This window comes from Phyllopteryx taeniolatus, chromosome 3 (assembly GCF_024500385.1).
Source record: "Phyllopteryx taeniolatus isolate TA_2022b chromosome 3, UOR_Ptae_1.2, whole genome shotgun sequence".
In the NCBI taxonomy this organism is placed as follows: domain Eukaryota; kingdom Metazoa; phylum Chordata; class Actinopteri; order Syngnathiformes; family Syngnathidae; genus Phyllopteryx; species Phyllopteryx taeniolatus.
Genome location: NC_084504.1, coordinates 12057278 through 12071126, shown reverse-complemented (window position 1 = coordinate 12071126; position 13849 = coordinate 12057278). Strand labels below are relative to the sequence as shown.

Below are 13849 nucleotides of genomic sequence, written 5' to 3'. Positions count from 1 at the left end.
TATGAACAAAGCCAATTCTTTTGGGAAAATTGAAGAATTAACACCACTAACTTAAGAACTTCGCAAATGAAATAACGGAAACACGACCACGATGCACACGAAGTGTTTGAAGTTGAATCGTACGAGAGGTAAACATCCAATTCTGATGCTAACATTAGTATTTCTGGTCATCATCATAAATGAGGTTGAGAAGACTTGTATTGACAACAAAAGACCCAATTTAAACAAAGCAACGACTCATTTTGGATCGGGACATTTGCGCTTTTAGCAGTCAGACGTCTCAGCAAGTGGATTCCCCCAGGTTTGAACCGCAGGCATTTCACAGCTTGAGACGAAAAAAATGAGATGAAACGCTACTAAAAATAAGCACTGCTATTTTCCCGATGCCGAGCATGCTAATTGGCGCTATGAAATGTGTTCTGTCCGCATCTACACGCCAGGAGCGGTCCTGTGACCAACAAACGCTTTGTGACGCAGGCCTGCTGACTTCCCGGCCCCCGAGTCGCAACGCCGGGACTAAAAAGGCTGACCTCTGTGTGAACTCTGAATAAATACGAACACAGCTGTTTGGTGCTTATTTAGCACCAAGGACGGACGGCGATCACCAAGCGTAGAGCGGGTGGGGCGGCCGGTCGCTTCAAATAACCTTTGATAGAGCGAATCCGTCATGAGAGGTGTCAATTTGTTATCAGATGGATAATTCTGGGTGATTTTTTTTTTAAGGATTTGTCGTCGGTATTACGTGAAACGCTTGACAGTTTACTACTAAACAGTGTTTAAATTTCAGAGGGCTAGCATTCAGCGTTATGATCGTTACTACTAAATTTAGTGCCTTAGTGAAAGTTGTAGTTGCTTTTCAGCTTGTCCCAGTCAACGTACACCACAACATCTAACCGAGAAAGCAGAAGATGCAAACTGGAAAAGATGAAGAGGAAGACAACAAAGGAAAAGAAGAGGACGCAACTCAGACAGAAGATGATTTTAGATGGCAACGCCATCCTTTTTTATTTTCATCAAATATGCTTATTTTCATTTTGTATGTGTATTTTTCTTAATATCAGTGTAATTTGTTCTGCAATATATTTGTAATTTGCATGTAATATTTGTGTACTATTTTCTAATATTTTTGACGAGTGTTTTGTATTTTCTTCTGTTAAGATTTTATTTTCTCAATATTTATGAATTTTTCATTTCAGATTTTTGTATTTTTCAAATAATATTTTGGTATTTTTCATTGCAATTTGTTTTGTATTATTTTGGACTATTCTGGCCATTTTTCATCAGATATTTTTATCACAATATTTTGTACTTTGTCCTTTGATATTTGTGTGGTATTTTCCTTTTTTATGTCTGGTTATAGGTTAGAAATAATTTGTAAATATAAATTATTTATAAAAATTTAAAAAAAAAAAAAGTTAATATTTTTTTATTTCAATTTTTATGTATTTTCATCTCATGTTTTTGTATTTTTCATCAAATATTTCTTTGTATTATTTTCTAGTATTATGGTCTTTTTAATAATAATAATTCTCCCTGTGTCTGCGTGGGTTTTCTCCGAGTACTCCGGTTTCCTTCCAAATCACAAAAACATGCGTGGTAGGTTAATTGAAGACTCTAAATTGCCCGTAGGTGTGAATGTGAGTGTGAATGGTTATTTGTTTATATGTGCCCTGCGATTGGCTGGCGACCAGATCAGGGTGTACCCCGCCTCTTGCTCAAAGATAGCTGGGGTAGCGTCTACCACGCCCGCGACCCTCGTGAGGAAAAGCGGTACAGAAAATGGATGGAAGGATAGATGGAAGAAGAAGAAATTTATACCACTTATATTGTAAATTTTTTATCATATCTTTTTCTAATATTTTTGCATCTATATTTTGTGCATTTTGGGTATTTATTAATATTACGCTGTTTAATTTTTTTACCCTAATATATTTGTATTTTTCATCTCATATTTTTGTTGTTTTGATATTCAGTAATTATGTCTAATGTTTTTTTGTATGCTTTATCTAATTTTTCGGTCTAATACTGTTGTATTTCTTTCTGTCAATATTTTAGGGGGTTTGAATTAAAAAATATATATATATATATATTTTTTTTTTCTTCCTAATATTTTTTATTGAATATTTTGTCTACTATTTACTTTCATGCATCGGAATAAGAGGAATTCAGGCAAGATCGCAGTCACAGTATCGAACATTAAGCCATTTCTGAGGAAGCTACATAGTTGTAGAACTGTATCCTTGAAGAAAGTCACCAGGCTTTTAAGTATCTTTGCGCGCAAGGAAGCACTTTCACCTTCATTTGTCTGGAGGCTCAACATGGAAGGCCTGTCATGACACGGGCCAGTTTCGCAGCACAGCATATCAGGATCGGCGTTACTCACAGAAGACTTTGAAGAGTTTGACGCCGCCCTTTCGCTGCTCCCTGCCGCCCCCGCTGGGGCACCCGCTTTGAAGTTAGCGCGTGGAGCAACGCCGAGCGTCACAGCCTCGCGGGGCCTTCCCTCCCCGCCACTGCCTCGCCTGATCCTATCTGCTCAGGCGGCACATTCATGTGGTTTACACCCACAGCGCAACTCCTGGCAGCTATTCACCCCTGCGCCCCCGCCCAGTTCAGGGTTCAGGGGCTGGGAGGAAGGCCGGAACCTCCGACAGGGGAGAGGGCGACACCGGGAATTGAGCCAGAGACTGTTTGGTCGTCCAGTCAATGGTCCAACGTAAGCACCAATTCAACTTACGACTGACAACTTTTTTCAGATAGTACAAATAAAAGTATCAGCTAATAACTGTATTTTGTTCCTTACATTTTTTGTATATTTCCTTATATTTTTGTGCTTTTCAGCTAATATATATATTTTTTCCAAATATCTGCACAGTATTACAATACTTGAGGGTGTTTTTTCTTTCCCTATTTCCCCATCAGAAAATGTTGGTTTTTTTTGTTGTTGAATAGTCTCTTATTTTGGCCTAATTTTTATTTTATTTTTTGGTCACCTGATATTACTGTATTTGTTAGCCAACATTTTTTGTAGTCAATTGCTTTTTTTATTTTGTTGTTTTCTGTTTATACTTTTTTGGTCAAACATTTTCATATTTTCATCTGAGTTTCCGGTGAGGGTTGGACTCCGCCAAGGCTGCCCTTTGTCACTGATTCTGTTCATAACTTTTATGGACAGAATTTCTAGGCGCAGCCGAGACATAGAGGGGGTCCGGTTTGGTGGCCTCAGTATTGCATCTCTGCTATTAGCAGATGATGTGGTTCTGTTGGCTTCATCAAGCCGTGACCTCCAACTTTCACTGGAGCAGTTCGCAGCTGAGTGTGAAGCGGCTGGGATGAGAATTGGCACCTCCAAATCTGAGACCATGGTCCTCAGGCGGAAAAGGATGGCGTGCCCTAGCCAGGTCGGGAATGAGATCCTGCCCCAAGTGGAGGAGTTCAAGTATCTTGGGGTCTTGTTCACGAGTGAGGGAAGAATGGAACGAGAGATCGACAGGCGGATCGGGGCAGCGTCTGGAGTGATGCGGACTTTGTATCGGTCCGTTGTGGTAAAGAAGGAGCTAAGCCGAAAGGCGAAGCTCTCAATTTACCGGTCGATCTACGCTCCTACCCTCACCTATGGTCACGAGCTGTGGGTCGTGACCGAAAGAACAAGATCCCGGATAGAAGCGGCCGAAATGAGTTTCCTCCGCGGGGTGTCCGGGCTCTCGCTTAGAGATAGGGTGAGAAGCTCGGTCATCCGGGAGGATCTCAGGGTAGAGCCGCTGCTCCTCCACATCGAGAGATGCCAGATGAGGTGGCTGGGGCATCTGATTAGGATGCCTCCCGGTCGACTCCCTGGTGAGAGGTTCCGGGCACGTCCCACCGGGAGGTGACCCCGGGGACGACCCAAGACACGCTGGAGAGACTACGTCTTTCGGCTGGCCTGGGAACACCTTGGGATCCCCCCGGAAGAGATGGATGAAGTGGCTGGGGAGAAGGAAGTCTGGGCTTCCCTGCTAAAGCTACTGCCCCCGCGACCCGACCTCGGATAAGCGGTAGAAAATGGATGGATGGATAAATTAAAAAAAATTCTAATACTTTGGGAGGTTTTTTGGCTGACATTTTTGTACTTTTCCTCAAATACTTTTTCTTTTCCAAATAAAATAATTTTGTAAATTTTCCCTCTAATGTTTTTTTTTATTATTATTTTACTAAACAGTATATTTTTTTACAAATATGAGTGAATCTTTCTAATATTTTCCCATTTTTGTCAAATATACCTATATTTTTCTGAATTTTCTTTTCACATCTTTGTCTCATAATTTTGTCCTTTTTGGGTAAAGTTTTTTTAGTCTAATATTTTGGTATTTTAACCTAATTTTGTATTTCTTACATAATATTTGTGTAATACTTTTGTATTTTTTCTAATATTTAGCTATTTTTACACCTTTTTTTTGTTGCATTTATCATGTAATATTTTGGTTACACACAAGACAGCAGCCTGGCAAAAGCCGGTTTAGATCGGTCAGTGTGAAAGAGATTTACAGCGTACAACTACATCCCAATGATGGATTAGGACGCTGGTTAACCTGGCGCCGTATTCCCTGCCGACCAAACACATACGATCCATCAACCCTGTCGCCTCATGCATTCCAGGCCGGAAGGCTCTGGAAGCATCTCCAAGGAGGGATGAAAACATGTGTACATGAATATGATGAATTAAGGTGCCCTTAAACACACAAACTAGGCCATGGGAACCATCCTTGTGCATGATATCTAGTCCTCCTGTTAATTTCTGTTGTGCAAGGTGCTGGTAATCATTGCCTTCCAGTCATTGTACAGCACTCAAACAAGCCGCGGCCTTATAAATGCCCAACACAAGAGGGCACAATGTGTATGTTATCCACTAAAAAAAAGCTACTTTTTTTACTCCATAAGACAAAAGAGGCTGATAATGATGCAATGACGTACACAAAAGAAAAGAACTTTGCACCGCGTGTTCTTGAACTTCAGGAGCGAGTCGACGTGAGATAAGGCAAACGCAGGACTGTCCCTCTGCTACCTCAGCCTGTCCATTGCCCCCCCCCCCCAAAAAAAGCACACCAATGGAGGAGGCCGGTGTCACTGTTAGTCAGCACATTCCCGGCCCACAACAAAGCGCGCCGAGCCGCTGACATGCATTGTCGCGGCGTGACCCTCAACCCTTTGTTTTTGACCCCCTCACCGTCGCCGGGATAGAAATGTGGGCAGCAGGGATGAAACGAACTTTCTGCTATGTTTCATTAAACACAGAGAGACTCCAAAAGTCAAGTGGCTCCCAAACAAGCAGAGTCAAAGACGGGCGGTGTTCAAAACAACGCTTGGAAAAGAACACAATGTCAGCCGTTCATGATTATTACCAGCATTGTTTGTAGTAGTTGGAGTAGTAATAGGGTTTTTTGGTCCTGGGCTGTTGAAAATGTAACACAAAAATACAACATGAAAAATACAAAAAAGTGACACATACGTGTAATAATAATTTGTTTTAAATTTCCTTTTTAAAGTCGGGACTCACACAAAATGGAATTTTGTGGGTGTGTTTATCATATCTCCTAAAACTCTTACAAATTTTAAAAATGTAATGGAAAAATACACAAATATTCTGAAAAATGCATCAAAAATACTAGCTGAAAAATAGACAAATATTTGGTGAAAAAAACTAAACTAGTAGGAAATATATTTGCTTAAAAAAACAAAAATATTAAGGAAAACTACACAACAAATAAAAGACTAAATGATCTATGATGATACTAGACCAAAAATAGAAACACTTTAATACAAAATATATTAGGTGAAAAATGCTACACCAAGAATACTAAAGTATTAGCATAAAAATAGACCATTACATTCAAAAGGATAAAAGCACCCATATTAGGAAAAATACACAAATATTAGACATAAGATTTACAAAAATACAGAAATAAATTGGACAAAAATAAACGAGATGAAATTTGTCAGATGAGAAATACAAAAGTATACATCGAAAATACAAACACAAAAATTTAAACATATTTGCTGAAAAACTACTAAAATATTAGCAAAAATACTAAAATACACAGAAGAAATATTAGCAAAATAAATCTGGAGAAAGAATTAGACACAGAAAAACATTATACAGAAAAACAAATTATTCTTAAAAATACAATATCACTTGACCAAAACTTTTAATATAACTAAAAAAATAAAAAAAGAAATACACAAATATTAGACAAAAAATACAAAAATATAAAATGCAAATTTCTCAAAAATATTAGCTGAAAAAGATCCAAATATTAGGAATGGGGGAGGGCGACCCGTGAATATGCTTGCTGGGATGGAACTTTAAAAAAGGAACAAAGAAAAATGACCAAGTATTCTATTCATTTTCAATATATTTTTAACAAGATGGCAAATTTTTGCCAACTCCCGTTTCCATACCCACATTATATTGAGCAGAACAATTCCCATACCGCTGAGGTCATGTTGTCTTCTGTAGACAGTAAATGAGTTGAGTTACTCAAAAGCGCCTGTCAACCAGCTTATGTCACGTTTTGCATCACTTTAAAAAGCCAACCCTCAACAAGAGGATGCTTATTCAAGCGAGGATGCATTCCAGTACAAATCCAGGCCCTGAGTCCCTCCCTCTCCTCTCTGCTGGGCACCCCAGCGTTTTAGTGTCAAGTCATCACTGCATGCAAGTAATGAAGTAGTGGAAAGCATCAGCTGAGGTCATGCGCTGACAAATTTGCGGCGGCATCAAAAGCAGTGATGATGGGGAGGGGGTGGGGGCGGGGGATGTTGGGGACTGACTTTGGCCTGGAGATGAAAGTCAAATCCAGCTGCGAAATGGAGAGCTAGCTCCAGACTTTCTCTCTGGTACCACCGCTGCTGCCGCCGCCGCCGCTACTGGGAGTTGTCCGCTCCCTGGCACCTCCCGTCTGGGACGGGCCTATTACGGCCCTGCTTTTGGCCTTTCCAGCATACGGCGGGCGGGAGAAGGAGCGCTGGATGCCTCTTAAAACCACCAGAGCTGTCATTATAGTCTAAATGCAGCACGACATAAGTCCTGCCAGCCCCTAAAGGTATACGAGCGGCAGCACCGCAGTTTAGATTAACCTCGTTAGAGTCTCGCTACTGACTTTTACAGGTCAAAAGCTAGAATCCTCTTGATTTTCATGGGGATCCAATATAATATCCCCCAATGATTTTGGTTGCAGTCAAAGATTGTCACTAGGGCTGCAGCTATCGCAAACTTTTAGAATTGATTAGTCCACTGATTCATCGAGTAATCGGCTAAAAATTGATTTTGCATTATTAAACAACAAAAAGAGCATGTGAGATTCATGACTGGGTTTTCCTGGAGCCCCCAAGTGACTAATTACTAGCAGGGCAACAATTTATTAATTAATTGACAGCTAATCAATTATCAAAATAATCTGCAACTATTCTGATAATCGTTTAGAGACCTTGTTTAACTTAAAATTGTCCAAATCCTCAAAATTTCAGCCTCTCAACAGTAAATATTCTCTGATTTCTGTAGACCTCTATGACAGCAAAACTGATTATCGTTGTGTTCAATCAAAATAAGACATTTGCAAAAATTTGCTTTTACTTTGGAAAAGAATGATCAACATTTTTGCCTATTTTCTGACATGTTATGGACGCAACCAGTAAGTGAATCATAATCAATTTATGTTTGTGTAATTTCTGCACAGCCAATTTGAAATAATGTTCTGTTTTTTTAATAAAAGGTTGGCAATTTACAAAACAAATGTATCCAATTCAGTGAAAAAACATTTGAAAGACTTATCAATTTTTAAAATGAACGCGAGTTGCAGCCCTAACACAGTTACCAGGTACTAATTATAGGTGCCACCCTGCACGATTGAAATGAACACCAACTGAATTAAACCATGGAGTTTAAAAAAAAAACAAAAAAAACTCCACAACAGGTGTGCAATGTACATTTCATGATTAATGTGTTTGCTCTTCTCGGCAGTTATTAACAATAGCAGCCACATTGCTCAATGGAAGTAAATTAAACAACGCCACAATGACATTCCATCCAACTGAAATCAACACAACTACAAATAATCCAGAGTTAAAAAAAATAAAAAAATATGCCTTGTACAGTCATAAATGCATGCAATGAATGTGTCATAGGAATTATGCAATGGCTTTTCTCGACAGTTATTGATGACAACCACCAACTTGCACAAAAGAAATAAAGAGGAAAAACTAGAAAGAACCTAGAGAGTTCAAAATAAATACAAATAATCCAGAGTCAAAAATCAGTCCATGGCATGTACAGACATTTTGTGCGCCTGCAAAGCAGTTGTAATGTAAGTGTCATGTGATTAATGTGATGGCTCCTCTCGCAAGTTATTCATGATAACACAATAGAAATCAATACAACAACTAGAAATAATCCACACAGTCAAAAAACAGTCCGTGGGATATGTGCACATGCAACGTAATCTTTATGTGACTGTTGTAATGGCTCCTCTCGCCAGTTATTTATGATAGCTACCACTTACACATTTGAAATAACAAGCACTAGAAATAATCCACAGTCAATAAAGAAAATAATCCATGGATTGTACTGTCATACTATATGTGCGCATGCAATGTAAGCGTAATGTGATTAATGTGATAGCTCCTCTTGCCAGTTATTCATGATAACTGCCACCTTGCACAACAGAAAGCAACAGAACAATTAGAAATAATCTACAGAATCAATAAATAAAATAATCCATGGCATGTACAGTCATATGTATGCATGAAATGTATGTGTCATATTAACTATGTGATCGCACCTCTCGCCAGTTATTGGTAACAATCACCATTTTGTACAATAGAAATAAACACAACTAGAAATAATCTACAGAGTCAAATAACAGTCCATGGAAAGACATATGCGCATGCAACCTAAGCATCGTGATTAATGCGACGGCTCCTCCTGGCAGTTATTCGTGATAACTGCCACCTTACAAAGTAGAAATAACCACAACAACTACAAATAATCCCCAGAGTCAAAAAAATTGTCCGTGCCACGTACAATCATATCGAATGTGTCACATGATTACTGTGGCAGTTCCTTTTGCCAGGTATTCATGATTATCATCACCTTCCCCACTCGACAACAACTAGAAATAATCCACAGTCAAAAAACTAATCCATGGCATGAAATAAAGAGAACAAGGGAACCACTCCATTGAGAAGTCCCCCTAGTCTCCACTATGCTGCTACTGCCCTCAGTCTCCTGTGGGATCAAATGAGTACAAACAGCATAGTAAATACAGGAAACTGAGATGCCGATGCGTTCGATGCAGCCTGTTTTGCACAGTTTCCCCCCAGACCAACGTGTGCAGAAACAACCCAAGAGGTCACTCCGGACAACCCAAATATTTTCCCTCAAGCCGCGTGCTACAACAACAGCGTAGCTAACTATACTTTTCAGGTCGTCACATGCATCAATCATACACAAAAAATTGTAGCCATTATAGCGGGGAGCAAACACAAGCGGTCACCGGCTACGCTACGGCAAACCTAAATAGACTGCATGCGGTTTCAAGACGTAAAGCCGACGTCCGGCGCTCGCGCGTGGTCGCCGGACGGCGCCAAAATGGCCACGGAGGAGGATAAACACGACCGAGAGACGTTTTTCATCTTGCTGCATGTCACTCAAGCGACAGCGATGAACTCTATGGATGCATACAAATTATGCAGCTTTAGGGAGGCATGGAGGTTAAATATGAGGTACACTGAATATGATGGAAATATGCTATAAAGATACTAAATATGATGGAAATATGCTACATAGATATTAAAGCTGATGCAAATATGGTACATTAGCAGTATAGACATTAAATGTGATGTAAATAGGCCACATTAGAGGTGAAGAGACATCAGATATGAAGTAAATATGCGACAGATATTAAATATGATGTAAATATGGTACAATTCAGGAGCACAGACCGCTGAATATGTAACAACCATTAAATCTAATGCGCAGTCCTGCCCACCAGTATTGGCAACCTTTCCTTTTTTGCATAACCTATATAATAGCTTCAGAATGAAATGGAAAACATATCAGGATCTTTTAATTTGAGATCAAAGTAATTTGAAAAGAACAGAAAAACAGAAAACAGCATATTGGCACCTCTCTTGAATATTTGGTTGCACACCCTTTTGGCAGCAATGACAACCTCTAAACGTTTCTTGAATCCATCTGAAAGCTTTTTGCACTTCGCTGGTGGTATTTTCTCCCACTCTTCCTTTGCAATTTGAACATTTGGAGGGTTATTTTCCCAAAGATTTTCAACTGGATTGAGATCACGACTCATTGCTGGCCATTTTAAAACAGTCCATTTTTTTCCTTTTCTACCATTCGTGTGTGCTTTTGGATGTGTGCTTTATGGAGGACCCGTGATCTTTGCCTCAAACCAAGTTTTCTTTCACCGGGTAAGACATTTCACTGTGAAATCTGTTGATAATTTTCTGATTTCATGATGCCTGTGACACAGTCAAGGCCCCCAGTACCAGATGGCATCAAGCAGCCCCACAGCATTATGGATCCTCCACCATGCTTGTCTGTTGGCAGGTGTTCGTTTCCTTAAAGGCTTCATTGCGCCATCTGTAAACATACTGTTTGTGTGCATTGCTAAAAAGCTCTATTTTTGTTTCAGCTGTCCATAAAATATTGTTTACCATTTGCTGTTTTGTATGAATTACAAGTTCTCTATAGAAAAATGTTGTTCCACTTGATTCTTTTTCTCCAGGAGATAGTCCACATTTAGAACGTCAACTTCATGGGTGCCAATAATGGTGAACACGACTGTAAATATGGTATATTAAATGTGAGTGTGAATAGTTGCTTGCCTATATGTTTGGCTGGTGACCAGCTCAGTGTGTAACCCACCTCTCGCTCAAAGTTAGCTGGAATAGACTCCAGCAAACCTGCGACCTAGTCAGAAGAAGCGGTACAGAAAATTTATGGATGGGTCGACGATGCAAATCCAAACATTTTGATGTCCCGACCTTTGCTGTGAGAAATTCACTGCAAATGGACTCCTCCCAGTTTCAATTGAAGCTCCCTGGTATAGAGATATTAAATATGGTGCAAATTTGACACAGGCAATAAGTAACTAGTAGTTTAACAGGATGTTGGTTTACATCTGTGCAGCGATGTAAATGGACCAAACTATTCCAACATTCCCACTTAATTAAGCACCTGCAGTGTACCTGCTATGCTAAGTTAAGCAAAGCACTCGAGAAGTGCTGTACATACACATACCTTCATTCTTTTATATTATAGTTGTTTGTTTGTTTGTTTGTTTGTTTGCATCGGCCGATGCATTCAATGTGTCATTATTGTTTTTTTTGTTTAAAGTTTCTAGGTTATTTTTTTGTTTTACTGTTTCTTAGCACATCCTGACATACATTTAGAAAACTGTGACAAAACTCTACAGGTATGTCATGTATGTGTGCGCCCAAGTCAACTAGCAAAGCTTTACGACAAACATGACAACCATTTCAAAGCCTGATCAGCTCCACAATCAGGCTTCCGATCAAATATTTGCTGGGGGAAAAAAATAAAAAATCTGAGATAGACAAGGCAGCCAAGTGGAAGAAGCAGTTTAAAAAAAAAAAAAAAAAAAAAAAAAGCTAGAATCAAACTTGCAACAAAAGTTGACCACTGAACGCACCAGTGTTTTCATGTGCTAGAAATGATAGGTGAACTTGAGGTATAGACATTAAATATAATGCAAATATGGTACACTAAAGGTGTAAAGACATTAAAGATGATGTAACTATGGTATAGAAACATTAAAATATGAATATGTTACATTACAGTTGTCTAGACAATAAGTAGGATGTCAACATGCCACATCATTAAAATTGATGTAAATATGTTAAAGGTGCATTGGCATTAAATATCATAAATATGGTATGTTAGAGGTGTATAGACATGTTAAATATCATGTAGAGATGAACTATGATGTAAATATAATTAGTTACAGTTGTAGACACTAAAATCTGTTGTTAATATGTTACATTAACATTAAATATGAAAATATGGCTGATTTGAGGTCTAGGTGTTAAATATGCTACATTAGAGCCGTCAACATTACAACAAACACTGCAACCCTTGTCAGGCCTCTGATCAAATGTTTGAAACAAAGTTGTCGCATCCGAGATGTGAGACACTCTCAACGCAAAGGCAGTCAAATTGATAAAGCAAGCAGCATTAAAAAAAACTTCTAATTAATATTAAACGTTGCGCACCTGAACGCACCATCGTGTTTTCTGTGTGCAACGCCGGAAGAAGATTCCCCCCCCCACGTTAAGAAAAAAAAACTCCCACCAACAAACTTTTTTTCAGCACGCAAAACCAAAACACCGTGCGTGTGCATCTTCACGTGCACAAACCACAAAAATAAACTTGACAAACTTTTTGTTGGATAACAAAACGGGAAAAAAAAAAAAAAAAAAAAGTTGCCAGCGTGAATGAATTCCACCAGATAGGAGCCATCTTGTGACCGCATTGGGGTTGCAAAGTCGGACCATCCTCGCACACCCACACACGCACGCACGCACGCACGTACGTACGTACGCACGTACGCACGCTCACTGCTGTCAACCTCCGCCAGGGAAAAGTTAGAAAGCAGCGTGTTTGGAGACACTTGACACGTACTTGGACGATGTCCCCCTCGGCGCTGATGGTGGCTCCAGCCTTGGAGAAGCGACCCTGCAAGCCCGTCGTGTACGTGGTGTAATCCCCGTTGGCGCTGGACTCGAACAAGACCACCTCCACATAGGCCGTATCCTTGGCGAGGGCGACGCGGGGCTCGGCGGCCAGCACGGCGGCGAGGAGCAGCAGCGCCGCCGCCGCGGAGGAGCCGGGATGGTGGTGGTGGTGGTGGTGGTGCTGGGAGTGGGGGTGGTCCCGCTCCGAGCCGCCCCGCCACGGCGCCACCATCGTCGGCATCAGCATCCTGGTAGTCGTCCTGGTAGTCGTCGTTATCATCTCGCCGGCGGGGTCTGCGGCGCCGAGCGGAACGGCATGTCCGACGCGGCGGGACCCTAGTGCGGATGCGGCGGGAAATGAATCTTTTCTTTTTAAGGGGAGGGGGGGGGATAAGGAGCGAAAATGTGCGGAACACACCGGGAGAGCGTGTTTAGTTCACCACTGAGCGTCTGTCAATGACACTGGCTGGCTGCTGCTCAAGCCCCCTCCCCCTCCCTGTCCGTCCCTCCCCCCCCCTCACCCCCGCCCTTCTCTACAAAGCGGATCTCCTTTGATCTCAAACACGTGATTGTTTTTTGGTCTTTTTTTTTTTTTTTACTTTTTTCTTCTCTCCCTCCCAAAAGGCTTGTGGCCCCGCCCCCTTTCACGCTCAAGTGCCAGCACTCGGTTTGTTAAGGACGCACTCAGCACTCCTCCAAGTTTGGCTTAATCAGCTGCTTGATAACGACAATAGTTCGGAGCTAAAATGTAATATTTTATAAAATTATCACAGTAAAAACTTTCTGCTAGCTCGATTGGCACTCTTACCTGCCGTTCCATCGTAAAAAAAAAAAAATAAAAACAAAAACGTAAACAGGGCTTTTGTTTTGTTTTTTTTTTAGTTTTTTTCAAATTACTGTCAGATTTAAATTATTAAGTTTTAAGATTAGGTGAAATTAACTTTATAATTTTAAAGGATCAATCTAATTCATTTTAGGATTAATTTAAGTCGCTGTCACAAAAGTTAACTTGATTCAATTGTTTTAGGAATAACAACAATAGTTTACACAAGTTAATATATTCTATAAAATGTTCAATATAAACTTTATCCTCAGCTTGATT

The 13849-nt window shown here is 40.2% G+C and overlaps 1 protein-coding gene across 2 annotated transcripts in view; it reads right to left on the bottom strand.

Annotated features, from left to right (window-relative positions):
* Positions 1–13512, bottom strand: part of znrf3 (zinc and ring finger 3) — a 105205-nt gene extending 91693 nt beyond the window's left edge. The window contains exon 1 of one of the 2 annotated variants that reach the window (XM_061769053.1): positions 12695–13512. In XM_061769053.1, coding sequence (XP_061625037.1) covers positions 12695–13027 — 333 coding nt within the window. In that variant the 5' untranslated portion in view covers positions 13028–13512. The remainder of the gene's footprint in view (positions 1–12694) is intronic. The other variant, XM_061769051.1, reaches the window with a different exon arrangement.
* Positions 13513–13849: the final 337 nt, after the last annotated feature.